This window comes from Motacilla alba, chromosome Z (assembly GCF_015832195.1).
Source record: "Motacilla alba alba isolate MOTALB_02 chromosome Z, Motacilla_alba_V1.0_pri, whole genome shotgun sequence".
NCBI classification, from domain to species: Eukaryota; Metazoa; Chordata; class Aves; order Passeriformes; family Motacillidae; genus Motacilla; species Motacilla alba.
In genome coordinates this window covers 24269557-24295561 of record NC_052046.1, presented here as the reverse complement: position 1 = coordinate 24295561, position 26005 = coordinate 24269557, and the positions used below count along the sequence as shown (strand labels likewise).

The 26005-nt window shown below is 40.8% G+C and overlaps 2 protein-coding genes across 5 annotated transcripts; both read left to right on the top strand.

Moving 5' to 3' along the window:
- Nucleotides 1-1091: 1091 nt before the first annotated feature.
- On the top strand, nt 1092-3392 carry LOC119696108. Of its 2 annotated transcripts, none has more exons than XM_038125678.1 (3): nt 1092-1929; nt 2259-2387; nt 2521-3392. In XM_038125678.1, exons 2-3 carry the CDS (start codon nt 2296-2298, stop codon nt 3011-3013), a joined length of 585 nt encoding a protein of 194 aa, XP_037981606.1. In that variant the 5' UTR covers nt 1092-1929; nt 2259-2295; the 3' UTR covers nt 3014-3392. The 2 variants fall into 2 exon arrangements, with proteins under 2 accessions (XP_037981606.1, XP_037981605.1); XM_038125677.1 differs by having other exon boundaries at nt 2242-2387.
- A 1350-nt stretch (nt 3393-4742) lies between these two features.
- Nucleotides 4743-24230, top strand: HMGCR (3-hydroxy-3-methylglutaryl-CoA reductase). 3 transcript variants are annotated; one of them, XM_038124919.1, is made up of 20 exons: nt 4743-4806; nt 8099-8294; nt 8642-8753; nt 9304-9391; nt 9484-9568; nt 11113-11218; nt 12150-12256; nt 12610-12726; nt 13201-13352; nt 14205-14449; nt 14593-14765; nt 15221-15415; nt 16496-16654; nt 16859-17016; nt 18175-18280; nt 19228-19398; nt 21414-21554; nt 21658-21816; nt 22122-22276; nt 22423-24230. In XM_038124919.1, the coding sequence occupies exons 2-20, from the start codon at nt 8130-8132 to the stop codon at nt 22475-22477; spliced, it is 2649 nt and encodes an 882-aa protein (XP_037980847.1). In that variant the 5' UTR covers nt 4743-4806; nt 8099-8129; the 3' UTR covers nt 22478-24230. The 3 variants fall into 3 exon arrangements, with proteins under 3 accessions (XP_037980847.1, XP_037980848.1, XP_037980846.1); XM_038124920.1 differs by lacking the exon at nt 4743-4806 and adding an exon at nt 4841-5157; XM_038124918.1 differs by lacking the exon at nt 4743-4806 and adding an exon at nt 5193-5287.
- Nucleotides 24231-26005: the final 1775 nt, after the last annotated feature.

The following is a 26005-nucleotide window of genomic DNA, read 5'->3' as shown; positions in this document are numbered from 1 at the left end:
CTCCGGGTTCGCAACCAGCACGGGCCGCTGGATCACGTAGTACTGTGCTGTCCTTCCCAGTCCCACAACAGGCATCTCCACCAGATTCAGGGGCCACTCCGGCGGCCAGGCAGCAAGGGAGACAACTGTGACGTCAGCACTGCTGTCAAGAAGCCTGCGGAGGCGGATCTCCAATGGCATTGCAGCAGGGATGGACAGGGTACCCAGCATCTTGGGACGGTCTTTGGTCAGGACAGCGGTCCAATGAACTTGAGGCGGCCCAGTGGATCCAAAGCCACCCGCACCACGCGACTGGTCAGCCATCCTGTGAACAGAGAACTTAAAAGGCACAAGTTGAGCAATTCATGTCCCTTTCGGGATCATGATTGGGGGGGGTGGTGTGGAGACCATGGCACAAATCTGCCCTGTGAAATCTGCATCAATGAGCCCCAGGTGCACCATGATGCACTGAAGGGTGGCACTAGACCTCCCCATCAGGAGAGCAGTCATGCCTCCACCTGTTGTAGTGTGCTTTCAATTCCCATTTATATTGTTCAGCCCCATTTTGTTATTCAGTGTTCAATGGTTCAGTCCTGGTTTCCCCCTTCCCAGTTGGTCCCTTCCCTGTCTGGGAGCGTTGCCAATTACTTGTCTCCACCCCTGTTTCCTCGGTGATAAGTTTAAGTTGATACATTTTCCCCTCCTCCTGGGCCCTGTCCTTCACCCAAAACCCCTCTCCTTCTTCCAGAAGATTCTCCCTTCCCCGAAGTATGATTGGACAGGGACTCAGAGTCCCTCCCCATCTTGCTTGCCATTGATTGTTTATCGTGTCAATTATCCACAATTCCCCTCCTTGGTTTCCCCTCATTGGTTAATGTAATGTATCCGTGTGTGTGTGTGTGCCACCCCCTTTATATACCCTTGCATTTCGTTTCTCTTTGTCTTCCCCCTGTGGACTCCCCTAGAGACAAATAAAGGCTCTGGACTGCACCACTTGGAGAAGACCCTCTTTTCCTTAATACTTCGTCTCTTTCGCCGCCCCCAACCGCTGATCCTTCCTGACGAAGGCGCTGCCCGGACGTCCCAGACGCATCTGGGTAGTGCCCCCCGCTGCTAGCTGCTGAAGTGCCTCCGGCTAGCTGTTGCCGCCTCCTCCCCACGGCTGGGGGAGTAGAGGATTTTAGGACAGCAGCGCGGCACCCACCCAAGGGACCAAAGGCATCCAGGGGAACCTTGGGTATTTGATAAGATTCTAAAATAACTGTTGCTGCGGTGCAGACATCCACACCTGCTGATCCGCATCACAGACTTCCTTCTCCAGTTTATATGAAATAGGTTGATGGGCGTTATGAGTAACACCCCTTAGGGAAAGCCTAAGGACCCCCTGGCAAAGCTGCAGCACCTGCCGTGTCCTGTCCCGTGGGCCCCACAGGGACAAGAGCAGATGCCTGACTGGGAACCAGCTCAACACCACTTGCCCCTGAGCGCCCTGCGGCATCAGCAGAGCCAGAGGAGCCCCCTCTGCGATCCCCCGGACGCCGCAAAGAGGCAGGCTCACACATTGCCGCGCTGCTGTCCCAAAAACCCCTCTACTCCCCCTCAGGCGCGGGGGAGGAGGCGGCACTGGCTAGCCATAGGCACTTCAGCAGCTAGCAGCGGGGTGCACTACCCAGATGCGTCTGGGACGTCCAGGTAGCGCCTTCGTCAGGAAGGATCAGCGGTTGGGGGCGGCGAAAGAGACGAAGTATTAAGGAAAAGAGGGTCTTCTCCAAGTGGTGCAGTCCAGAGCCTTTATTTGTCTCTAGGGGAGTCCACAGGGGGAAGACAAAGAGAAACGAAATGCAAGGGTATATAAAGGGGGTGGCACACACACATGGATACATTACATTAACCAATGAGGAAAAACTAAGGAGGGGAATTGCTATTGACCGACATGACAAGCAACCAATGGTAAGCAAGATGGGGAGGGACTCTGAGTCCCTGTCCAATCACCCTTCGGGGAAAGGAGAATCTTCTGGAAGAAAGGGTGGGGTTTTGGGTGAAGGACAGGGCCCAGGAGGAGGGGAAAATGTATCAACTTAAACTTATCACCGGGGAAACAGGGGTGGAGACAAGTAATTGGCAACGCTCCCAGACAGGGAAGGAACTAACTGGGAAGGGGGAAACCAGGACTGAACCACCTAGTTTCAAACAACAAAATGGGGCTGAACAATACAAATTAAATTGAAAGCACACTACAACAACACATCTCGTCTGATTTAGCTTTCGCTTCCCACCAGAAATGCCCGGGTTCCTTCGGACGCACGTTCACCGGGAATGAGGGGAGCATCCACAAAGGTGATAAGGAGGGGCCACGGCTACGAGAAGCCACCGGCCTCCCGCCGGCCGTGTCAGCAGTCGCGCGAAAGGTAAACACTTCAGCGCCCTGTCGCGCGGCAGCCCCGGCAGAGGGCGCCGCGGCGGACGCAGGTTCCGGAACGGCTCGCAAGCCCTATGCGGACCGGAACGAGACTGGCACGGGGCTCCCCTCTCCCGACACAGGGGAGGGGCGCGGCGCCGAGAGAGGCACGGCCCGCCGAGCCACGTCATTGCGGGGCGGCACAAGGGAATCCGGCACAGCCCTGAGGAGCGTCTGACCCGGGACGCGAGACGCTCCAGCGGGCACCGCCCCTGCCGAGTGGAGCGGGGCAGGCTGCCCGCCCGGCGGAGCGGGGCCTGCCGGAGCACTGACCGATGCCCCGCCCCCAGCTGCTTCCACCGACTGCGCGTGCCCGCACGGCTGCGCAGGGCCAGCTCCCCCTCTCCCGCCGACGAGCCTGACCTGGAGGCGGGTGAGCCTGCCCCTGCCGCGCTCAGGGGGAACTTCGTGGAAACGCCGCATTTGGGACAAAAAGTTGTCACCGAACCAGACTCAAGCAGAGGTGGAGGCTGGCCCAGAGGCTCCCAAGCGCCGGGAAGGCGCAAAGGGAGAGCGGTACCCCCCCCCCGCCCCGCAGCCTGTGCAGGGCAGGACGGGGTGGGGACGCCCGGCTGACTCCCCGAGCCCCCAGAGGCCCGCGGCGCTCCGCCCCCTGGACTCGGGACCGGCTGGCCGGGAGCTGCCACTCCCGAGATGGATCCGTCTCCCAGCATACCATCCCGGGGCGGGGGGGGGAAGGCCCCATATCGTACAGAAACCCCAAGTCCCCCTTGTCCCCAGACGAGACGGAGAGGTCCCCCTGGGAACTCCGAGGGCTGCACAAACCAGACCCCCGCCAAACCACCTCACACTTTTTCCACAGCACCAGTGTGAGATACAAAGCTGTATTTCGTGTCAGGTACATACAGGCAGCGTGTGTGCTTGTGATTGTGATATGTATGGAAACTGATCATGGGACAATTAAAGGATGAATTCCAAAAAAATAACTGAGGGAGTAAAGCATGGAAGAAGGCCTTTGAACTTATCCTTTGTTTGCAATTAACTTTTATAGCATCTGAATTAAAGCTTTAAGGATGTTGCTATTTGACAGGAACTTTCTGCACATAGCTAAGCATTAAACAGCTTTACAATAATAACCTTTTGAAGTATAATTTTAGAATATTGCTTGTAGTAAGGAGCTTTCAAAATATAAGTTTAGAATCTATATAAAGGAAATATGCTTATCTCAACACCTTAGTGAAACAGTAAAAAGCAGCTTGAGAAAGGAAGATGAACATCAACCCAAGGATAGATAGTTTTGACCAAGGGAAGCTGGACATCACTGTTACGAGATTTATAGTCCTTGCAATTAAAAGGTGGGCCCATATCTGAAGTCTGGACCACACCAGCTGGAAGACCTCTTTTTTATTTTGAAGTCGGACCCCACCATCTGTGAATACTCCTTTCTGGAGTACATCCTGAGAAAAACTAACTCACAATAGCGTATAGAATTGTGACGTAAAAATCGGGAATAGAAACTGCTGAGAAAAGCTTATGTGCACCCCTATAAATATCTGTATGCCCCAACCATCGTTGTGCAGTTGGAGGGAAAACTTCCCCCACTGTACCCAGCACTGTTTTGCTCATACTTTACCACATTAATTAATAAATTGATTGCTGCTTGAATATTGGCCTAGTCAAGCTTCTTATTTATAACAAAGGGACCTCTGGAAACCATCTAAAGGTCACCTAGCACAGATTACACACGAACACGTCCTGGTGGGTCTCTCAGAGCTTCCTATGCTTCATGAACCAGAAACTCAACTTCCTCTCTGGCCGAAAGCCACAAATATATTACTTTGCCTTCCTCCCACCGCTTCCCCAGGGGGTCATGGGCACCCCTGCTTCCCACAAGCAGGAGCTGCGAATGTCCACGCTTTTAATGCCTCGGCAAAGCGCGGTATCACCGAGCGATATCACAGGCGCTCAGGGGAGCTGGCCCCGGCCCCAGCCCGAGCGGGGCGGCGGCGGGGCGCGCCCTGAGCGCCGCCCGGGGCGGGCCCGGGAGGTGGCTGCGGCGCACCCCAAGCCACCCAATCAGGGGGCGCGGGGCGGGGAGCGCGGCGCCCCATTGGCGGGCGGCCCATGGCGCGATGGCGTGTTCGCCGCTCCTGATGGCGCGTGGGGCCGCCCGGCGCTCGCCGGGCTGTTGCCGCGGCCGCTCGGCGGGTGACGCGCGCGGGCGGGGCGTGCCGCGCGCTCGCCATTGGCCGCGCGATCGGGCGATGGCGGCGCCAGCGTGTCCTTGCGCGGCGGGGCGGGGCGGGACGCGGCGCGGGGCTGGCGGGAGGGAGCAGGGCAGGCCGTGCAGTCCGGGGCGCGGCTGGACGGAGCGGGGAGCGCGGCTGGACGGAGCGGGGAGCGCGGCGGTGAGCGGGGACCGGCGACCGGCGGGGCTAAGTGGGGGGGGACACGTGGGGCTGGCAACACGCGTCCGCCGTGCCCGGCGGGCGGGCGCCGCCTCCGGGCCCCGAGTGCCTGTTCGGAAAGGCGGTGTCGCTATAGCCACACGTAGGGAGTGGCGGCCGCTACGCTTCAGCGCCGGCCTGGGTGGCGTGCGGGGGATGCCCGTGTCGCTGACCCGTTACGTCCCTGACGCCGTCGGGCTGCCCGCGTTTGGCGCAGGGGCTGCAGCGATGGGCCTGCGAGGGGCTGGCTCTCCCCTCTTCTAAAAAAAATGCTTCTCTAGCAGTGTCTCTGTGCTGTCGTGTTCGTTCCGGGTGAGCTCCGCACAGGTTTTCCCTCGGCTGTTACTGCCGTTTCATTCCTGTAGGTACTGCTGAGTCAGATAGCAGGAGATGGGAAATTAGTGCTGATCGAATAGATGGTATTGCAGAGGATTGCTCTGAGGTTAGTGAGAGCTGTGTAACAAACCTTAAAAATTTAGGAGGCAAGTCGTACTGTTACGTGGGTGGTAATTGCTCTAAACCATTACATACAACCGGTCTAGTTTGCTTTTTACACTCTGACTAATTTTTGACGGGGTCACATTTGGAGTTTGTTCATATTTTGCTTTCTGTTTTTATTCCCAAAATGGATTGCTTTATTTTCTAGTCTCGTAGAAATTTTTGATTGAAATTTTGATTGAATTTTTGATTGAAAACAAGGCAAACAGGATTTATAAAGCATCCCTATTGAACCACCATTTTGAAACTCAATAGAATTACATAGATGTTAAATTTTAGCTTTATATTTAATGTTATGTCTTGCTAATTCCAAGCTATCAGTGTGTGTGCATAAATATTTTAAACAGAAATATCAGCTGACGTTATGCACTGAACTTTTTTTACCACACTGTAATGCAGAATCAGTGTGTGAAATCATTAATATTTTCTAGAAAAGTCAATTGCATAGTAGAAAGCATCCTGCGCTTTGGGCAGGTTAAATCAATGTAAAAACTTTAAAGAATCCTTTTACCTTAGGACTTAGTATCACTTAGTTAACCCCAAGATAAGTGATGAGGCATCCTGTATTTCAGGATAGCAGCAGTTAATAATACAAGTAAGATACTCTGGATCATTATTTTAATTAATTAATTAATGCATTCCCCCCAATTAATTATGTGAAGCCATTTTACTTTTACCATTTTTGCTTAGAAATGGGAAAAACAATTTCTCAATAAAAGATTATGAAGTATTTCTAGCCATCCTAATTGTTTTTTGATTGTCAGATAGTCATTCCAACTTGTTGAAGTAATTGTATTAGCAGTATTACTAGGTTCAGGACTGGTAGAACTCTATAAAGTCATGTAGTAACTGCTAGTTAGGATTTTCCTGAAATAGAGTAGTCAAAATTATTTGTGTTTTCAGAGGATGTTGTGATGCCTTTTCTATGTTTTGTGTTGTTTCAACATCTTCAGCGCAGGTATTCTTCTGGCTGGGTTTTATTTTAGTATTCCGAATTAAAACATGCCTTCCATTGTGCTGAGGAAAAATGATAATACCAGAGTGGAACAGCTTTGCAATAACATAAATTTACAGAACAGAATGAAGAGTATATGATATAGGGATAAAGAAGGGATAATAATCAGCTTTAAAATGAGTGGGTTAGTTTTTAATTTTATTTTTAAGAAGCATTCAGTCAGGAAATGAAATAATTTTTTCTTAAAGAAGGCAGTCTTCTCAATTATTTTCCCAGTGTGGCTCCATGAGCCACAAACATCCTGCCACACCTTCACTGTGGAAGCATAAAGAAAAATGAATAATTGCTGTTGGTGCTCATGTGATTCAGATTGGTATTGGAAACAAAGTTGATTCTGGTATTTTCAGGAAAATACCTAACAAAAATACCTAAGTGCAGATAGATTTGCCTGTCTGTTATTTTCTCCATTCAATATTGGCTTCATTTTTGATGTCCAAGCAAAAGAAGCAATACAATTTTTTGTCCAGTATTTTGGACAAAATGTATTTTTGTATTTTATGTATTTTTATCCAATACAAAAAAAGTCCTGTGGATGGATTGTTGCATTTAGGACAGCACAAACAGATTTTTTTATCCACTTTGAGGTGATGGTATATATGTAGAGCCCTCAGGCCTCCATGGAAACCTTGCAGTACTAGATTGGTACATGTAAATTGCAGATTGTCCCTGTTAGCCAGTCTATTAAGCATTTTGTACTTTACAGTACACTTTTGTAAGCTGTTGTTTTTGTGCAGTGAGGAAAGTCCAGTTACTAATGTAATTTGAGAATTTTATGGCAGTTTATTTCTATGCCATAAGTCAAGATCTTTGGGAGACTTGCATAAAGAAATAACACTGAGCAGATAGACCAGGATGTGGTCTGAAGGACGTGTTGAACATTCATGTTGTTAGTTATGTGAAAGACAGCTGGTAAATGTTTGTTATCTGTTGGAAGCAGAGGGATGATGAAATGCACCCGTAACCAGAGAATAGTAAAGAGTGGAAGAGAACTGCCACAATACTGTTATATGAGGACTTGCATGCTTTAGATGAAGAAGGAATATTTTTGTATTGTAATTAATTTTTATCACAGAGTAATACTGAACAGAAAGTAGAGAAGACAGTCAGAAACGTAACATTGCAATTCCTGCTGTTGAGTATTACCAGAAATGGTTAATTGATAATGTTTATAGCTCATCAGTATTTTTGACAGGAAGAATGAGTACAGAGAAATAATGGAATTTGCTGAGTGCTTACCTAGATGGTAAAATCAAGAATTTTGGGTCAAGGCAATATCAAAATTGTATGATAGGAAGATTTTGAGAGATCTTGTGAGAGTAGTGAGGCCTTACTGTTAGAATCACAGAATCTTCCGATTTGAAAGGACCCACAAAAGTCGTTGAGTTCAGCTGTTAAATGAATGGCCTATATTGGGCTTGAATCCTCAACCTTGGTATTATTAGCACCATACTCTAATGGATGACCTAATCCCAGTGGCAGAGACTGTGAAGAAACCAGGAAGATGGCTAGTACAACAAAAAAGGTTGAAAAGACAGGAGCAGATCATACTGTATTTTGGAATATTAGAAATAGATGTGTTTTACATGGAAGATTGAAGGAAAGGTAAAGATTAGTTTCTTTGCTCATCTCTGCCTTAAATGGTTTTGCTTTTATTTCCTGAAGGATGTCATGAAGGAAAGTGTAGAGCTGTGTCTTTTTTCACTGAATCTTGTACTTATATGAAGTATTCCTTTGCTGCAGGTTTGCTAAGTATAGAAAAACAGCCTTGAAAATGCTGTCCAGACTCTTCCGAATGCATGGCCTTTTTGTAGCCTCTCATCCATGGGAAGTCATTGTGGGAACAGTGACTCTCACTATCTGCATGATGTCTATGAAGATGTTCACTGGGAATGATAAGATCTGTGGCTGGAATTATGAGTGCCCCAAACTTGAAGAAGTAAGGATTTAAAATAATTTTATAGTGTTTGGTGTTAATCAGTAGATCCACGGTTTTCTATAGAATATGTTCAAGCTGTGATGTATTAGGAGTAAAGTAGCCATGCAGAAGCTTCTTCATGGCCTTCTTTTCTTATTTTGGATATTGAAGCTATATGCGAACAGTGATGCACTAATGACCAAGCATTTTAGTATTTTAGTATTTTTTAGTTTTTAAGGCAAGACTAGCAGTGATACTTACTTTATTCTGGACCTTCACTTTTAATGCAGCTTCACAATGGACTTAACATTTCACAATGGACTTTGCATAGTGTAAAAGCTAACTAAATTGCTTTGTATTTCATACAGGATGTTCTGAGCAGTGATATCATCATCCTGACAATCACACGCTGCATAGCAATTCTTTATATATATTTCCAGTTTCAGAACCTAAGGCAGCTTGGATCAAAATACATTTTAGGTATTGTATCTGATTTTTGTATTTTCTGGATGCGTTTTAATTATAAAGGAAGTGGTTTACCTAAATTGGTAATAAATACTAATCTTTTAACCCTTATGTTCACAATAGCATTATTTAAATTATTTTCCGGATAGCAGAAAAAATGTTTTGCTTGTATCAAAGTACTGGGTTTTTTTTTTTTAGTGAAAGATAGTGTAGGATTATATAAACACTGAAAATGTCATTCTTGAAATAACTGTTTATTATGTGAAATACTTAAAATTGTAGAGCTGTTTAAGCCAGTTTTAATTTTACTTAAAATAAATTAAGATTTATGGCTTTTAATTTTGAGTCTTACTTTGATGCATTACAAATTTTAGATTTTGATATCTATAAAAATAGCGTCTACTTCAGTTTGTATCTCAACTGCTGTTAATGCACTGAGACAGGAATTATCATTCATTGTCATGATTCATTTAAAAGTGGGGGAATTTTGTTGGTCTTTTTTTTTTTTCTTTTCCTCTTTCAGTATATATAAACAAAAAATTTCCTATTCTCTTGGTTTTTTAAGGTATTGCTGGCCTCTTCACAATCTTCTCAAGTTTTGTTTTTAGTACAGTGGTAATTCACTTCTTGGATAAAGAACTGACAGGTTTAAAGTAAGTTATGAATTGTTATTCTGGATTTCATGCTTACATTTTTTTTCCTGTACCATAAACCTTGAATTTTAACATATGCCTCTTTTTTTCAGTGAAGCTTTACCATTCTTCCTGCTTCTGATTGATTTGTCAAGAGCAAGTGCATTAGCCAAATTTGCACTCAGTTCCAACTCACAGGTCAGGAGAGTTATTTTTGAGGATTTTTTGATTGGTTGGTGCTTTTACTTTGGGATTTTTGTTTGTTTGTCTTGCAGTGCAGATTTTGAATTTAATATTCAGAATAGAACATTGTCCCATGGCAGGTGATTAGAACCTAGGTGAGCTTTAAAGTCCATTTCAAGACAAGCCATTTTATAATTGTATGAGTAATCCAAGTGGAGAGATACAGAGGCAAATAATGTCTTGGGGATACATAAATAACAAACGGATCAGATTCTATGCAGATTCTGTGTTTTCTTGTCTTCAAGCCAGATCAGTGTTCAAGTGAAGAGTAATATAGTAAAACTAGTGTGCACAGCCATGTGCATTGTTAATTGTATGTATGAGCATGATTTCATTAAATTGGAACTTTAACCAGCAATGCTTACAGCTCTTCCAAGGAGGCTTGAGTTCCTAGACAAAGTCTTCCTTAAAATGGTTACTGACAGGAAAAAGTTAATTTCTAGGACTCAGGAAAGGTATCTAAAAACACATCCAATCCAATGTTACATTGTTACTACTTAAACCATATTTTTAGGCCAAATGTTAGCAGAACGAATGTAGCATGTGTGCAGACAAGAACACCCATGCTCTAATAGATTTCACACAACACAATAGGAGAGATTGACAGGACATCTTGCTTGTCGTACCTCATAATGTTTGTTTCCTAATAGTCCAAATTCTGAAATAAAAGTATATTTAGTGGGACTACTTTGTGCTTACAAAGCACTGTACGTGGCATTTGCACGTACTAATTGTGACAGAACATAACATGTTATGTTTTAATTTGGTGTGTATTACAATGTACAATTTCTATATATGCAATAAAATGTGTTCTATATTATTTTATAGATAATATAATATAGAACAGATAGATAATATCTAGTACAGAATTTTTTACTAATTTTTAAGACAATATTTTACAAATAGGTTTCTTCTACAGTTTTTTTTCCCTCTGCTGTCCCAAAAATACAATCACCAGGAAAACAGTAGCAAACTCTCTAGAGTTTATCATGCCTGCTTTCTGGAGGAAATCCTTTTTTCCCCAGCAGAAAGCTTTAGTGCCTTTTGTGACCTCTTTTCTGTCAGCTGAGTCTACAGAGTTAAATATAAAATACTAAAGTAATAGTAGTTGGAGTACAGATATGTGATTGTAAGAAATTTTGCAATGCCATGACACAAGTGCCTTGTGTTTCATGTCTTCAGATTTAGAAGTGGTGTTCTTTTGAATTTACTGTAATTAGTGTCTCTGCCCATCAGTGTTGTAGAGGCTTAGAATACTGATGAGGCAAAGGTAGAGAAATTAATCAAAATGAAATAATTTTGTGTCAATAGACTGTGAAAGTATAGTAACTTAGACGAAATAGAATAGATTCTCTGTATGCTTTCTCATAATAGTTCATTTTCAATAAATGTTTTGGAAGGCCTTACCACCATTATACTACTCTGTTTACTAGTCATGTTATGTCTAACTTAATTTGGTTTTTGTCTTCATGTTAATGGACAGAAATTTTTCTTTCTAGGATGAAGTAAGAGAAAATATTTCACGTGGGATGGCAATATTAGGCCCTACGTTTACCCTGGATGCACTTGTGGAGTGTCTTGTAATCGGTGTTGGTACCATGTCAGGTGAGCCATATAGTCTAAGGGTCTAAATATTTCCAGTTTAAAAAGGCTTTTTGAGAGACATTAGGATATGGAGAGTTTCAAATAATATGTGTTACCCGTGAGCATGGAGTGACTTAATCTATTTATTTATCTTAATAAATAATTAGCTTATTTTACTGGTTTCTTGCAAATATGAATAATATATACATGTTAAACCAAAGTTTGAAATACTAGTAATGGCTTTCCTTGAGCATTGTGTAGTAGGAATGAACTTCCATGCAGCTGCTTTCATAAGATTTGGTTTGGGTTTTTTTCAACTACATTGCATACCTTAACAGCATCTTCTTATTTGAAGAGCACTTGCTCGTCAAATAATTTTGGTTCTTTTAGGGTATTGTGTATTAATAAGCTGTTTTCTTCGTAATATCTTAGGGACAAAAGCTCATTTTGGTATGGTGTATAGTTTTTTTAAAGAATTTATACTGTTAGCTCTTTCATCCTTACTAAGGCAATTGTGTAATGCATGTGCTACATGGCTAGCATGGCTTTTTCTGGATACTTGTGAAGAAGTAAGCGGGGTGTATACTGTTACTTCTTGCCTGAACATCCCATATTTGAAAAGGGAGTTCAGTACATAATGTTGGCTAATTTTTTTGCTCAAATAAGTAAGGAATTTCAAGCTTTCATTATAAGTTAAAAATCTTGGTGAACTTCATTTGTATTCATTTAGAGTTACACCTTAAATACTTTTCTGCCAATGCATAAATACATATTGTGCTTAGAATAAGCCAGTGCACAATGAGTAGGTCTTAAGATGCTTGTTTTGAATTAATCTTGATACTTCCTTCTGTAATCTGCAATGTCAGTTTAATGATTTCTTTCTTAGTCCAGCAGCACTTCTTCAACTATAGCTAATTGCATATTCAAAGATAAAAACTGTGTTTTTATTTAGGTGTACGACAGCTTGAAATTATGTGCTGCTTTGGCTGTATGTCTGTTCTTGCCAACTACTTTGTCTTCATGACCTTCTTTCCAGCTTGTGTGTCCTTGGTGTTAGAGGTAAGACTAGCTTCAAGACGACATCAAGTTTAGTATTCAGTGCTATGCTTCTGTGGGCTATACTTTTCATCATGGAGTTGCATGCCAGCAAGTTCATCTTCCTTTCAAAGTAAATGGTGACAGTAACGTGTAAATATCACTGTAAATGAGTCACACTCAGTACTAGTTGTGATCTAAAGCAAACTAAACAGATGATACTGTAATTTATTGTCTGTCCAGGGTTTTTCACAATTGAAAGTCTAACTATAACTTGGTAATTTGTCAATAATCAAATAAAAATTTAATGTGGAATCTTATTTGTTGATTGTTCTAATAGGTACTATATATGACCTATTTTTGCCACTTTATTGCAGCTTTCAAGAGAGAGTCGTGAAGGGCGCCCTATATGGCAGCTTAGTCATTTCGCTCGTGTTCTGGAAGAAGAAGAGAATAAACCAAATCCTGTGACACAGAGGGTCAAAATGATTATGGTTTGTGGCTCTTTTTCAATCTGTGAAAAAAGGTGCAAAAATCAAGCTTTTGTTTCCTATAGACTTGTATTCTGCAGCCCATTAGTTGGACTTACAGTTGTAGTTTTTAATTAACTTCCCCTATATCTACACTTGTCATTTTCCTGCCTATACCATTTCTGTGCCAAGCACTCAGGGCTCTTTCATGTACTCCCTCTTACCCCTGCAGTACCCTCAGCTTCCTTTGCTTATTTCTTGAGTGAGAGAAAAAGTGTCGGTGGGACACATCCAAAGTTACTATACAGCAATGTCACAGTAGGCCAAAAAGGCTATTAATTAGAGGTGTAGAAAATCAGCTTTTGGATTTTAGAGGCATGGGAACCATGGGGGAAAAAAAAAACAAATAAAAATCCAAAGAAAAAGAGGACAATATTTATTCTTAGTAGGTTATATTACATTTGAAAAATTAATACTTGTTTTGTGTTTTTGATACAGTCACTGGGTTTGGTTCTCGTTCATGCCCACAGTCGTTGGATAGCGGAGCCAGCTGCTCAAAACAGTACTGTTGAAAATTCAGTGGGATTGGATGAGAATGCACCAAAGAGAATCGAACCTAATGTTTCACTGTGGCAGTTCTACCTTTCTCGGTGGGTGGCTTCATAGAAGTGTGATTGTGCTATATTTCTGCTGCTGCTAAGCTAGAAGCTTGTTGTCCTAGATCACAAGACTTGCAGACTTACAGGTCTGACCACTGTAGGACTTGGAACCAGAGGTGACATTTCAGAAGAAATGTCAATATTACATTATTTGTCCAAACCCTTGAAGTAGTCAAGAACATGATCAAGAGCTAGCTGTCCTGTATGCATCAAAACATTGTCTTTTCCCACTAGCATCTTTCACAGCGTACTGGGAAATATTTTTAAGACTGTGCTAGAGTAATTACTTACACAGAATTTCTGACTGTTCACACCTAAGTGCAAAAGGTGCAAAACCCATTTTATATTATGGCTTTTCCTTCAGCTCAATTCAAGTTAGTGTCACCTGTCGTTTCATGTTAGTTCTGAGAAGTCAGAACTTCCTGGTATAGGTATGGGGTTTTGGTCCCTTCTTAGCAGTTCATCTTGCATCATAGTAGTCCTAATTGGTAGAGGATGATAAATTAAACTTTGTCTTGTCGTTAAGGGACAGGTGTCAAATCAATTTGATGTAGCTATCAGTGAATCTTCTGTGGTCATTTTTCCTACTGGGGCTGCTTTCTAGCCAGATTTGTTTAACTCTTTCATGACATCTGAAGATTGTCATGTTGATAGTAATATGAAGAATGATTTTTCCACCCTAGCCTAGCATACTTCGATGTCCTGGTAGAAATATCTTCTCACTGGAATTTCTGTAACTATGTGATGATGGAATTATTACCCTTTCTGAAGCAAAAAATGTCAGAATGCTGTTACAAGCAACAAATTGTATATACTCTACATTTATTTTTTGATCATTTTTAGAATGGCCAGTATGGATATTGAGCAAGTAATCACGCTTGGATTAGCCCTTCTCCTTGCTGTCAAGTATATTTTCTTTGAGCAAGCGGAGACTGAATCTACCCTCTCACTGAAGAATCCCATAATGTCTCCTGTGATGGTACAGAAAAAGGTCCCTGAAAATTGTTGCAGGAAGCAGACCGGACTTCTGAAAAACAATCAGAAATCTAACTCAGGAGAAGAAGCTTTCATTCCCAAAGATGAAAGTGGTAAGTAATTTTTATAGTTCTAAAGTCTGGACCCATAAATGAGTGTTTGGAACAAATTGTGCAATCTTCGGTAGCATATTATATTTGGTATCAAAACTTCAGGATTTTGTAAACCAGAGTTCATTTTTATTATCTTTGTGCAGCTGAAGTCATAAAACCTGTATTAGCAGAGTCATCAACCAAGGCTACATTTGTGGTTGGCAATTCCAGCCCTGTGGAAACTTCTTCATATCTGAGTGGAAAAGAGGAAGAGATTGAGTTACCTCAAGAACCACGTTCTATTGAGGAATGTGTTCGTATACTTGGAAATGCACAGGTATGGAAAAATAATTTTTTTATTTAACCTCTATGGCAACATCTGATTTAATAATTGTTAGAGTTCTTTTCCCAGCTTTTAGATAATCCCATTGGTTGTAATATCATCCTTCAGGGAATTACATGGCTTTAATAACATGGGGGGGTGTGGAGGTCATGACTGAAACAAAAGCCTTTAATGAGTTACTTCTCAAGTCAGTTGAGAAGGGTGGGAGGAGGGATCAGCTTCGTCATTCATAACATACCAAGTCTTTGGAGCTTCATCATGTACATGTGTGAGTGGGTGTCTGATCATGAAAGTTTTTGATCATATGTTGGTCTGCTGTAAAACCTGATGTTGGCAGTTGACCCCTTTAGTAACAACAAAAAGTTGTTACTCTTTTTATTTTAGAAACATATAAAAAGATTTCCTCCAGGAAAGTTTCTATTTTCTCTCTCCACCCTTTATATTTACAGGAAGGAGCAAAATTTCTTACTGATGCTGAGGTTATCAGCTTAGTTAATGCTAAGCATATTCCTGCATACAAACTGGAAACACTGATGGAAACCCAGGAGCGAGGTGTATCCATCCGCAGACAGATGTTATCTAAGAAACTTCCTGAACCTTCATCTTTGCAGTATCTTCCTTATAGGAATTATAATTATTCTTTGGTAAGTACAAAGTAGTTAAGCAGAACTCACTGTAAAACTATTTTCTAAACACTTGAAGAAGAAAAACATGAACCTGTTGAAACGAGTCCAGAGGAGGACACTGAGTTGAGCAGGGGGTTGGAATATCTCGCCTGTGAAGACAGGCTAACAGAGTTGGGATTTTTTGTCCTGGAAGAGGAAGCTTTGGGAAGACCTTAAAGCACTTTCCAGTATCTGAAGGGGGCTTACAAGAGAGCTGAAGAGGGACTTATGGACAAGGATGTGTAATGAAAAGACAAGGGGAAACAAAAGGGGAAACAACCTTAAGCTGAAGAAGGGCAGATTTAGAAGTTAGGAAGAAATTCTTCACTGTGAGTGTGGTGAGACACTGGAACAGGTTGCCCAGAGAAGGAGTGGATGGCCCAAACCTGGCAGTGTTTAAGGCCAGGCTGGATGGGGCTCTGAGCAACCTGGTCTAGTGAAAGGTGTCCCTGTTTTTGGCAGGGGCGTTTTAACTAGATGGTCTTTATGGTCTCTTCCAATCCAAACAAGTCTGTGGTTCTATGAAATAAATACATAGTCATGTATGTGAGTTAACAATAAGCATGGTGAAAACTGATGTAGAAGGAAAAAGAAAAGGCAGACCTGAGGCACCACCTTTAATTGCTCTTGATGTTTTTAAACCTAGGGTGGTGCGTGAGTTTTGTAAGTTATCCAAAAAATATTTCCTATCAAAGTATGCAGCTGACTTATCTAAGAAATGCAGAGTTCTACTAATACCGAGCCACAGTTCAACTGAATGATCATTTTACCTTGAGCACAAGTTAAAATTGGAAATTATTTTTAAATAATTTTAAAACTTAAGGTTATTTAAATAACATTTATTATATCTGGATTCAATACATCTGTCTAGTGCTGAACAGCGTTAGCTGTTGATAGCTGTAGCTGTTTACTTTTTGAGGTGGCAATGAGTTGCTTTATGGGTAAATTTGTGGGTGTTTTACAAAGATGCCTTGGTGTAATCATAGGCATTGTATGTAGCATGCTGTACTGTACCACTGGAATGTAACCTGAGTGATTGTTTTGTATGGTTTCTGTAAGGTGATGGGAGCTTGCTGTGAAAACGTGATTGGATATATGCCTATTCCCGTAGGCGTAGCAGGACCACTGGTTTTGGATAAGAAAGAGTTTCAGGTGCCAATGGCAACAACAGAAGGGTGTCTTGTAGCAAGCACAAACAGAGGATGTAGAGCAATATGTGTAAGTATTGTATGACTTAAAAAGCTTAGAAAACTTCCTATATTATAAACATACTTAAATATAATGCATAAAAATATGCATTAAATAAAAATATGCATTATATAAACCTAAACATATTCAGGTTTATATAATGCGTATTTTTGACTTCTTGAAAACTAAAATTTCAGTAATCTTACTTTATCCCCCTTCTGCTTTGGTTTTTAGCTTGGTGGAGGAGCAAGTAGCCGCATTCTGGCAGATGGGATGACTCGAGGACCTGTTGTAAGGTTGCCCACTGCTTGCCAGGCTGCAGAGGTGAAAGTCTGGCTTGAAAGCCCTGAAGGTTTTAAAATAATGAAGGAAGCTTTTGACAGCACAAGTAGGTTAGTACGATGGCTGTTCCAGCTTCATTTCCAGACATAAAACTTCTGTGGATGGTAGAAAGATCTCAGTTGGTTTTTTTTGAGTACTGCAATAGAGGATATTACGTCTGTTTTGGCTGTCCCAATGTTGTGAGTATCTAAGAGGACAGAAGTCACTCTGGCTGTGTGCCAAGGCTACCAATAAACATTTTTCACTGATAATGGTAAACTACTGTGTATTAACAACAAATAGATGTACATTGCATAATAATGAATATAATATTAATTTGCCTAAGCATTTTTTAAAAATCCTATAAACTCATTTTGATTTTGACTAGGCAGAGTAACTGTAACTGTAGTTACTGTGCCAAAAAAAAACCCTCAAAGTTTGGTCTTAAGCCTTTCAGATGATATTATTAATATTAGTAATCTGTGAGGTTTCAGAGAATACAAGGTAAATGAATGCTAGAACTGAAATGCTAAAAAAATGTAAAACAGTGGTAAGAATAAGTCTGTTTCAAGCCCTAGAGTTTTTAGAGAAACTTATGATTACCTTCTTGCTTTAGGAAGATTCAGGGAGAGATTTTACCTGTTGTGTTTCTTAACAAGTGTCAGTCAAAGATACATCTGTATTTTGGCCAGAATCAGCTCATGCTGCTTTTTAAATGCAGTAATTTCTAAAGTTTTGAGTGACTTGTGCAGCTTGCACTGTTGAAGATAGCATGCTATTTGCCTTGCTATAAAACTTACATCAGAATTTCCAAAGGCCTCATTATTACTTTATATCTGGTAGTGAGATGTTTTAAGGAATACAAATGAATTAAATTTATGTTAGCAGTTCAGGATATTTTATTTCTTGAATTTCAGGGATAGAAAACATAAAAAGGCAGTAAACACTTTTACAGTGAATATTTTTATAGTACTTATTCAAGAGAGCACCATCTTGAAACTGGAAGGGTTCAAGAAATGACTGGATGTAGCACTTGTTGATGTGGTCCTTTTGAAAAGATGATTGTCAAAGACTGGACTTGTTGGTTTTACAGCTCTTTTCCAAATTATTTGTAAAGGAATCTGTGATTCTGTATTTAGCAGTGCAATTTGCAAAGATTTACTGTCTTTTTGCCACTTAAAGCTAATATTCCCATGAGGATTGTAAGTAATAGGTTTTTTTTTTTGCAGGTTTGCCCGCCTACAAAAACTTCTCATCAGTTTGGCTGGTCGTAACCTTTATATCCGTTTTCAGTCTGGAACAGGGGATGCAATGGGAATGAATATGATTTCAAAAGTAAGGACCAGTCCCCTTAAGTATTTTTTAAAAATGGGTATTCCTTTTTAAAAATAGCCTAATAACCTGTGACATCTGAAAGACAGAAAGACAAGACACAGTGATCTTTGCACAAAGTAATGAAAACGTTTGATTTTGTCAAGTGTAGACAAAACTAGGAAGAGAATGATGAAAGAAAAAAGTAATTTTTTATTTTATATTTTTAATAATTATTTAAAGAAAGTATTTTTGGTAATAGGAAATGCTAAGCTGGTAGCACTCTTGCTTTGAGCCAAAGTTTTTATCCAGCAATAATTATTCTGTTACTGAATTTATCACTTCCTAGTTAATAAAGAATTAAGAGTGGTGGCAGAGGGGTGTTCTCTAGTTTTGCTTGTTTGTCTTTATACTAACATGGGGAAGAACTTGAGATGTGATCCTTAGATTGCTGGGATGCCTTATGCTGTAGGAAATGAATAATGTTAGACTCAAACTTCATATAGAATAGGCAGTCAGAACCATTATAAAAGTGGATCTGATCATAGACAAGTCCAAATATAGCAGATTTTCTAGTCTGATTTTTATAGTCTGATTTCTGATTTAGTGTAGAGAAGCTCTTTCTACTACATCCAAAATTTATTCATTCCATGCCTGTAATGGAACAGTTACAACAGTTCCTGTTGTATCTTCAGTATGGTAACCAAATGTCATATACCTAGAATGGATCCAGGGAGTCTGTACATACTGGGAAAAATCAATTATTCCCCACTATAATTCCCAAAGTGATTAGAAAAAAGATAGTAATCATTTGGAGTTTTTTCTCTTCTGTTTCTTTTTCTTCATTATATTGTGTTCTTTTCTTCCACTGTAACTGATTATCTGATTGAATACTGTTCCACTGTCCTTGAATAGCTTGTTTTACACCCATAATGATAAACCTAGCCTATTCCCTGTCTCTCTCTAACAAGGGTACTGAAAAAGCACTGGCGAGGCTGAACGAAGAGTTTCCTGACCTTCAAGTTATAGCTATCAGTGGTAACTACTGTACAGACAAAAAACCTGCTGCTATAAACTGGTTAGAAGGAAGAGGAAAGTCTGTTGTCTGTGAAGCAGTCATTCCAGCTAAGGTTGTTAGAGAAGTAAGTGTCTGCTCTCTTGTTTATAAAAATACATTCATTTTGCAAAACTGCTTACTTTACATCCTAAATATGAACTGAAAGTTGTTTTCCAGGTAAGGATAGTTCTTATACGTGTTTTCAGGTACTTCTGTAGGATAAGCCATTTCTCTGAGTTAGTAGATTCTTCCCTTTTCATTGTGGCTAGTGTGAAATAGTGTGTATGTGTTTAATGATGCATATCTAGTTGAAGGCATTGGGATTTTCACGGTTAACCTCTGAATAATTATGCCACATTTTGACAGATGTTTACATGTGGTGTTTTGTCTGTCATTAAACCAGTCTTTTAATGCTTTCACTCATATTTTGTCTCACATGCACCTGGCTTTCTCTTCAGTATTTATGTACTTCCTACTGCAAGGGAAACAGATAATCAGGTGGTTTACTTACTCCAAAGCTGTCTTGGCATCTTGCATGACCAAGGGTATTGCTTTATAAGCAGTGCCAGTTGTATTCTCTGGCCAGCTTGTCCTCCATTACAACAGTGTCTTAGATTCTCTTCCAGCTGAGTTCAGAAGATGGCTTCTGTGTCAGATGAAATCCATTGCCTGTGACTTGGTTGTCAGCACTAGTCATGGGAGACAATATCCAGGGAAGAATTCATTACATTGCAGCACTTGTTTAAGATCTTATAAGTGGGTGATTGCATATTGGATAGGGTTTGGGGTTTTTTTGCTTCCTTTCCCTTAGTGATTTGACCAGTCCCTTCTGGGAAACTATATAAACTTCTTGAACTAGTATTCTGGGCAGTATTCTGCAGTCCAGCTTCGCCTTTTGTGAGAACTACCTTTGTCTTGATTTCATTTGATGATGCCCCAGTTATGTACTGGGAAAGATGCTTAATACTTGTTATCTTCACTCAGCTGCTCAAGATTTTACAGCTCTGCTACAGCCTGTCCACCTTCCTAGCTATTCTCATTTTCAGACTGAAAAGTACTAGTTTCTCTGTGAGAAATGAGTAAACAGACTTCTAGTATTCTTTGAACATCCTTACCTCTGTATCTTTTACAGTTCTACCATGTCTAAAATTCTGGGTACAGAGTTGGATGCAGGATTCTAACAATGTGTGCAGAATGGATTTATACATTGACATAGTTCATGTCTTCTGGGGTAGTTTACTGTTTTTCAAATTGTTGTCACTGGCAATATCTATTGTAACCTCGGGATTTCATTCCAGGGCACTGATAATTTTTAGCTAAATTTGGGAAGGTTTTCCTCAAACCTCAGCCCTGTATGTCACCACATTTACTTATATTGAACTCTTAATACATAAATGTAACGTTTTTGTCAGTGCTGCAGACTTGGTGCAGATGTCTGAAAATACTGTTCCCGCTGTGCAGGAATATCTTAAATTTTGCTCAACAACAGTATCTCTTTTGACCACCTTTGATAATTTTTATATTAAATTCAGTATGAATCTCTTATGAAAGTCAGGAGTTTCAAAAGTGATGAAAGTCAGGAGTTTCAAAATACAGTCACTATAGTATAAATGTGCCACTTAATTTTATGTTACTGTTCATAGTATTTATTTACCTGTGTAGAATGGTGGTTTGTGTTGGAACTTTTCAGTCTGGCTCCATATTTGAATGCAAAACAAATTTGGGAAGAGTTTAGTGTCTGGAACAACTTGACAGGAATGTTACAATCATGTCAAGGTAAATTAATGGGATATTCGAGATGATTTTGCTTGTTCCATTCTGAATATAAGGGAGACTTTGAAATTGAGTACCCAGCTGTGAGCTTTTCTTAAAGGCCTGTGCAAGTCCAAACTCTTTGCACTGACTTCTCCATTGTTACTTGGACATCCTACATTTGAAAGTCTCCTTTGGAACAAAAATAAAAGGTATCCAGGACAATGATTGAGTCAAATTCCATACTGAAGCAAACAAGGGGTGAGGGCCATGAATAACCATAAATAGAGTATTTCTACTCCTGCCTGAGGAAATGGGTAGTAAAAGTGTATCTATCACTTTGTCCAGGTGTTGAAAACAACTACAGAAGATCTAGTTGAAGTTAATATAAACAAAAATTTGGTGGGTTCTGCGATGGCTGGTAGCATAGGTGGCTACAACGCACATGCAGCAAACATTGTGACAGCAATCTACATTGCCTGTGGTCAGGTAGGTTTGTTTTACACCAGTTCACATTTTCTTTAGTTCAGTAATTTTTAATCAAACACTGATTTAAGTGTCTGGATTGTTGTTTCTCCTCCTTGATCTGAAGGATGCTGCGCAGAACGTGGGCAGCTCCAACTGCATCACTTTGATGGAGAGAACTGGTTCCACCAACGAAGACCTTTACATCAGCTGCACGATGCCTTCTATAGAAATCGGGACTGTTGGTGGAGGCACCAACTTGCTCCCACAGCAGGCCTGTTTGCAGGTATAGTTCTCAAAGTTGAAAGCAATTTATCTTCATAAATCAAAGGTCGCTTTTGTGTGGTATGCAAGCAATATTGAGGGAATGGGGTTGCGTGAAACTTGCTGTATTTTATATGAAAATGTTAGAAATGTCTAAAGAATTGTTTTCATATATCCAGTTTCTAAAGCTTAAGACATTTACTAAAGTCTTAATAATATTAATGAGATGCATTGAATATAATTTAGAAATACTTACTTAAATAACAACTATTTATAATAAATTGACTTAGATTTCATAGCATAATACTACCTTGTATTTTTTTCCAGATGTTAGGGGTTCAAGGTGCAAGCCAAGATAACCCTGGTGAAAATGCCCGTCAGCTTGCTAAAATTGTTTGTGCTACAGTGATGGCAGGGGAATTGTCACTAATGGCCGCTCTTGCAGCAGGCCATCTAGTCAAAAGCCACATGATTCACAACAGGTAAAAAATGGAAAAAATTGTATTTATCTGCTGTTTTGATCCTCTTACAAGTACAGGAGAGTCAGTAATGATTATGTGACTAACTGGAACATAGAAGCAGTGTAACATTTTAACTATCTAATGTAGTTACCTTGCTATTTTATTAGGTCAAAGATAAATCTACAGGATCTTCAAGGAACCTGCACTAAAAAGGCAGCTTGAATACTAAAATGGCTTTGAAATGAAGAATTGTTTTAGTAACTGACGAGGTGCACAAGGTAAAAGAACCAAAATCTATGAAGTTTAGAATAAAGACTGCCTTCAACTCAATGATGTCTGTGTAAGAGAAACTAAGAGATCAAGACTTGAGACCAGCTATGCTTGACCTTCTTCAGTGGTTAGAGACTGTGAAAGAAGTCCTGTCAAATGTCTTGAAGATGGTTTTCAAATTCTTACTCTTACATATCATTTTCTGAAGAGTCAGTCTTACGTTTTTACAGGTTGAGATTATTTTGCCTAATAAGGTCCTGGTAACTACTAAACTGAAAAGTAATGTAATGTACTTTGTACATGTAAAGTAACAAAACAAAAGAGGTTGGTATAAACTTGGATTGAATGCACTGGTCCTTGCCATCTTTATTTTCTGGTTAAACAAGCATGTTTTTTAAAGTGATGGCAAGCCTAATCACTTTCTATGAACCCCCAGTTTTAATTTGTTCACATGTAAAACAGCTCTTAGGCTATCGGACAGTTTAATTGAATATTAGTTTAACAGAAATCTCTGTCTATATATAGTACTTAATTTGCTGCTGCTTCAGCTAAGCAGTGTTCATTGTTTAACTCCACAATTTAGGTTATTCTTTTATGTAAAACTTGTGATCTGTAAAGTTCTGAACTGTTAAATATAATCTGTACTGCAGTAGGGAAGAACAGTGTCTTCAACTGTTCTGGTACTTCATAGAAAAAATGAAACGGTTACTTCAAAACAGTTATGTGTCAGACAGGTATTTAAGTAAATGTAGTTTTTCAAACGTTACTTGATAGGAGTGCATTCAAACAAACAAGAGTCAAGAACAGATGTTTACACTTACTTAACCAGAAGTCTCTTTAGGAACATACATACACATTATGTACTTTATGTTGGGGATTTTTATAAGGTGTTTAATGCTTATTCTCCGAGAATAGGTGTTTATCCACCGTTTCAGCTGAGATAAAACTAAGCCAGAAAACCACACTGTTCTTTAAAAAAAGGAGGGGATTTTTTTCTTTTAATTTCCTTTTGAACTTTCTATTGGAGGTGGGGAGTATTTATTTTAAGAAGAAATCTTAGCTTTTTTTTCAATGAAAAGTACTAATTAAGGGGATTCAATGAAATGACATGTTAATTTAAGAAGCAGTTTTTGTAATAAAATACTATACTTGGACCAGTGAAGCAGTCTCAGGTGTTCTTACTGTAATAAAGAAAACCCAGGTTTATTCTGGTTTGATTCACCTTTGGGAATACTGCAAAATGCATAACCCTGCCTAGTAAATCACAGGAGAAAAATTATTAATATGCTTGTTGATTTTTTTTTGGTTTGTTGGTGTAGGCTTTTCTTATTTGACTTTTTGTGGGGGGAATCAGTGGATTGGGCTGGGTTCACTGCAGCATCATTCCTAAAGGGGTGACTAGTAGAGGTGCTCTTCTAACGTACAGATTTGATATACATCATGGTGGCTTGCTTTGTAGTACATTTACACATTAATATCCATTGTAATGAGCTCATAAATGTAATGTGCAAGCATGAAGACATATTACATGCTAGACATGTTATGATGGCATGTAAATAGCAAATACCATGAATGTTTATCTTCCTGTAGTATTGTTGCTAATTGCTACTATTTTTATTTAAGGAAATTTGGAATTACTTTGTTTTTATGTTCATTCAATGATTTTATTTAACACTGGTCTGGCAATAAATGGTGGTTCAGTGTTCATTTTGGTGGATTTAAGTGACATTCTGTCTGGCAGAATTAACTTTTTGTATTATTACTAAATTGTGTACATTTTGGTACAGAACTACTTTTTCAGTTTCAGTAAAACCATGGAAAACACATTGGCTTAATTGTGATATTTTAAGCCTACTTTGACTTAGTGACATATTTGTAGACAGTCTAAATTAAGAGACACTGGCAAGCAGTGCTAAACACAGCCAAGGGCTGTGACACCAGAACTCCCCTTGTTTGCAGAAGCCAGTTGGCACTCATTTATTCTCCTCAAAGCTTAATTAGGCAATTTGCCCAAGGGGGAGAACTACGTCACTGCAGTATTAGAGATACCTTCTGCTGCGGGCCATTTGGCAAAGTCAAACCACTGGTCTAGAAACTAATTTCTAGAATTGCCTTAACTTTGGTGCTATACTTTTACTATGGATAATGGTTTCCCAAATATTTTAAAACCCTAGAAGAAAAAAAAAACCATTTAAAATAGTATGTTTGACTCTGGTACCACCTTGCTTCTCTCTTTACTTCCTTTCTCCTCTGTGTGCTGAATCTGTTTTATCCTGTAACACACCAGTCCCCTTCTGCTGCCTGGTGTGGAAGTTACAACACTGAGAGGCTTGCAAGCACTGCAGCCCCAGCTGCCTCTAACCACACAGTTGTTGCCACTTTGATTTCCCCAGCTGCTGCAAGGCCCTGTCAGTGAACTGAGCATTACTAAACCTGCCTGATGGAGGGAGCAGCTCCAGCAGAGGGATGCACACCAACACCACATGCACCCTGAGCAGAGCTGTGGTACTGGAAGCCTGGTATAGCAGGTGCTGACCTGGGCACATGTGGCTCTGCCAAGCTCCAGCACAGGCATTCCTAGGCAGATACACTGATTCCAGGAAAAGAGCACAGCTGGGAAACCACTTGCTTTCTCAGAGAAGTGTACAAGTACACTGGGTGTGTAAGTGCTCAGACACTGGACAATTTTCATCCTTGACATGAATGTTGCTCACGAGGTGAACACAGCCCTGGGAAAAGCTGTGGTAGAGGGTCTGTCTTAACCCTTCCAGCTGCCTTTTGGGGTGCAGTGAGAGCTCTGGCTACTACAGAGTGTTTTTCAGATATGTGATCCTCTCCATCTCCTTTAGGACATGGCTTACAATTTTCAAGGTCGTATCCTCTTTTTCTCTTTGGCTTTGGTTAGGGAAGGTTTATATTGTACAATGATACCTGCTGAAACAAGATGATAGTTTGGGGTCCTGTCTTGGCAAAGGGCAAGTTTATATTCCTGTCAGGTCCACCTTGTCCTGCACACAGAGTAGTGACACTGGTGGGCATCCACTGACACCCCTAGCACTGACAATTCCCTACCTTGTCCTCCTGCCTGGGGATGACTGCTGGCCCCAGGCTCACCTTGCTGACCAGCCTGTGGAAGTGGGGAGGCCTGCTTCCAAAGTTAATCTCACCTCTGCTCCAAGGCTTTTGCAGTCCATTACACAATGCAAAACTGTGGGGTTTCACCCCTGGATTGGGGTGACCCCAAAAGATGGAAAAGTCTCTGCTCCAACCCGTGCCTTCGAAGAAAGACTCAGTAGTCTTCTGTTGTCTGTTCTCAAGGTAGTTTATTGTTGGTTATCTAAAAGATTCTTTTCCCTGAACTGCTGTGGCCCGTTCAGCACGTCAGACAAAGGCACACTGACCTCCCAGGGGGCTGGTGCCATCTTTTATATCATATATTACGTACTACATGTTTATACTTTTTCCCCAATGCCTACTATC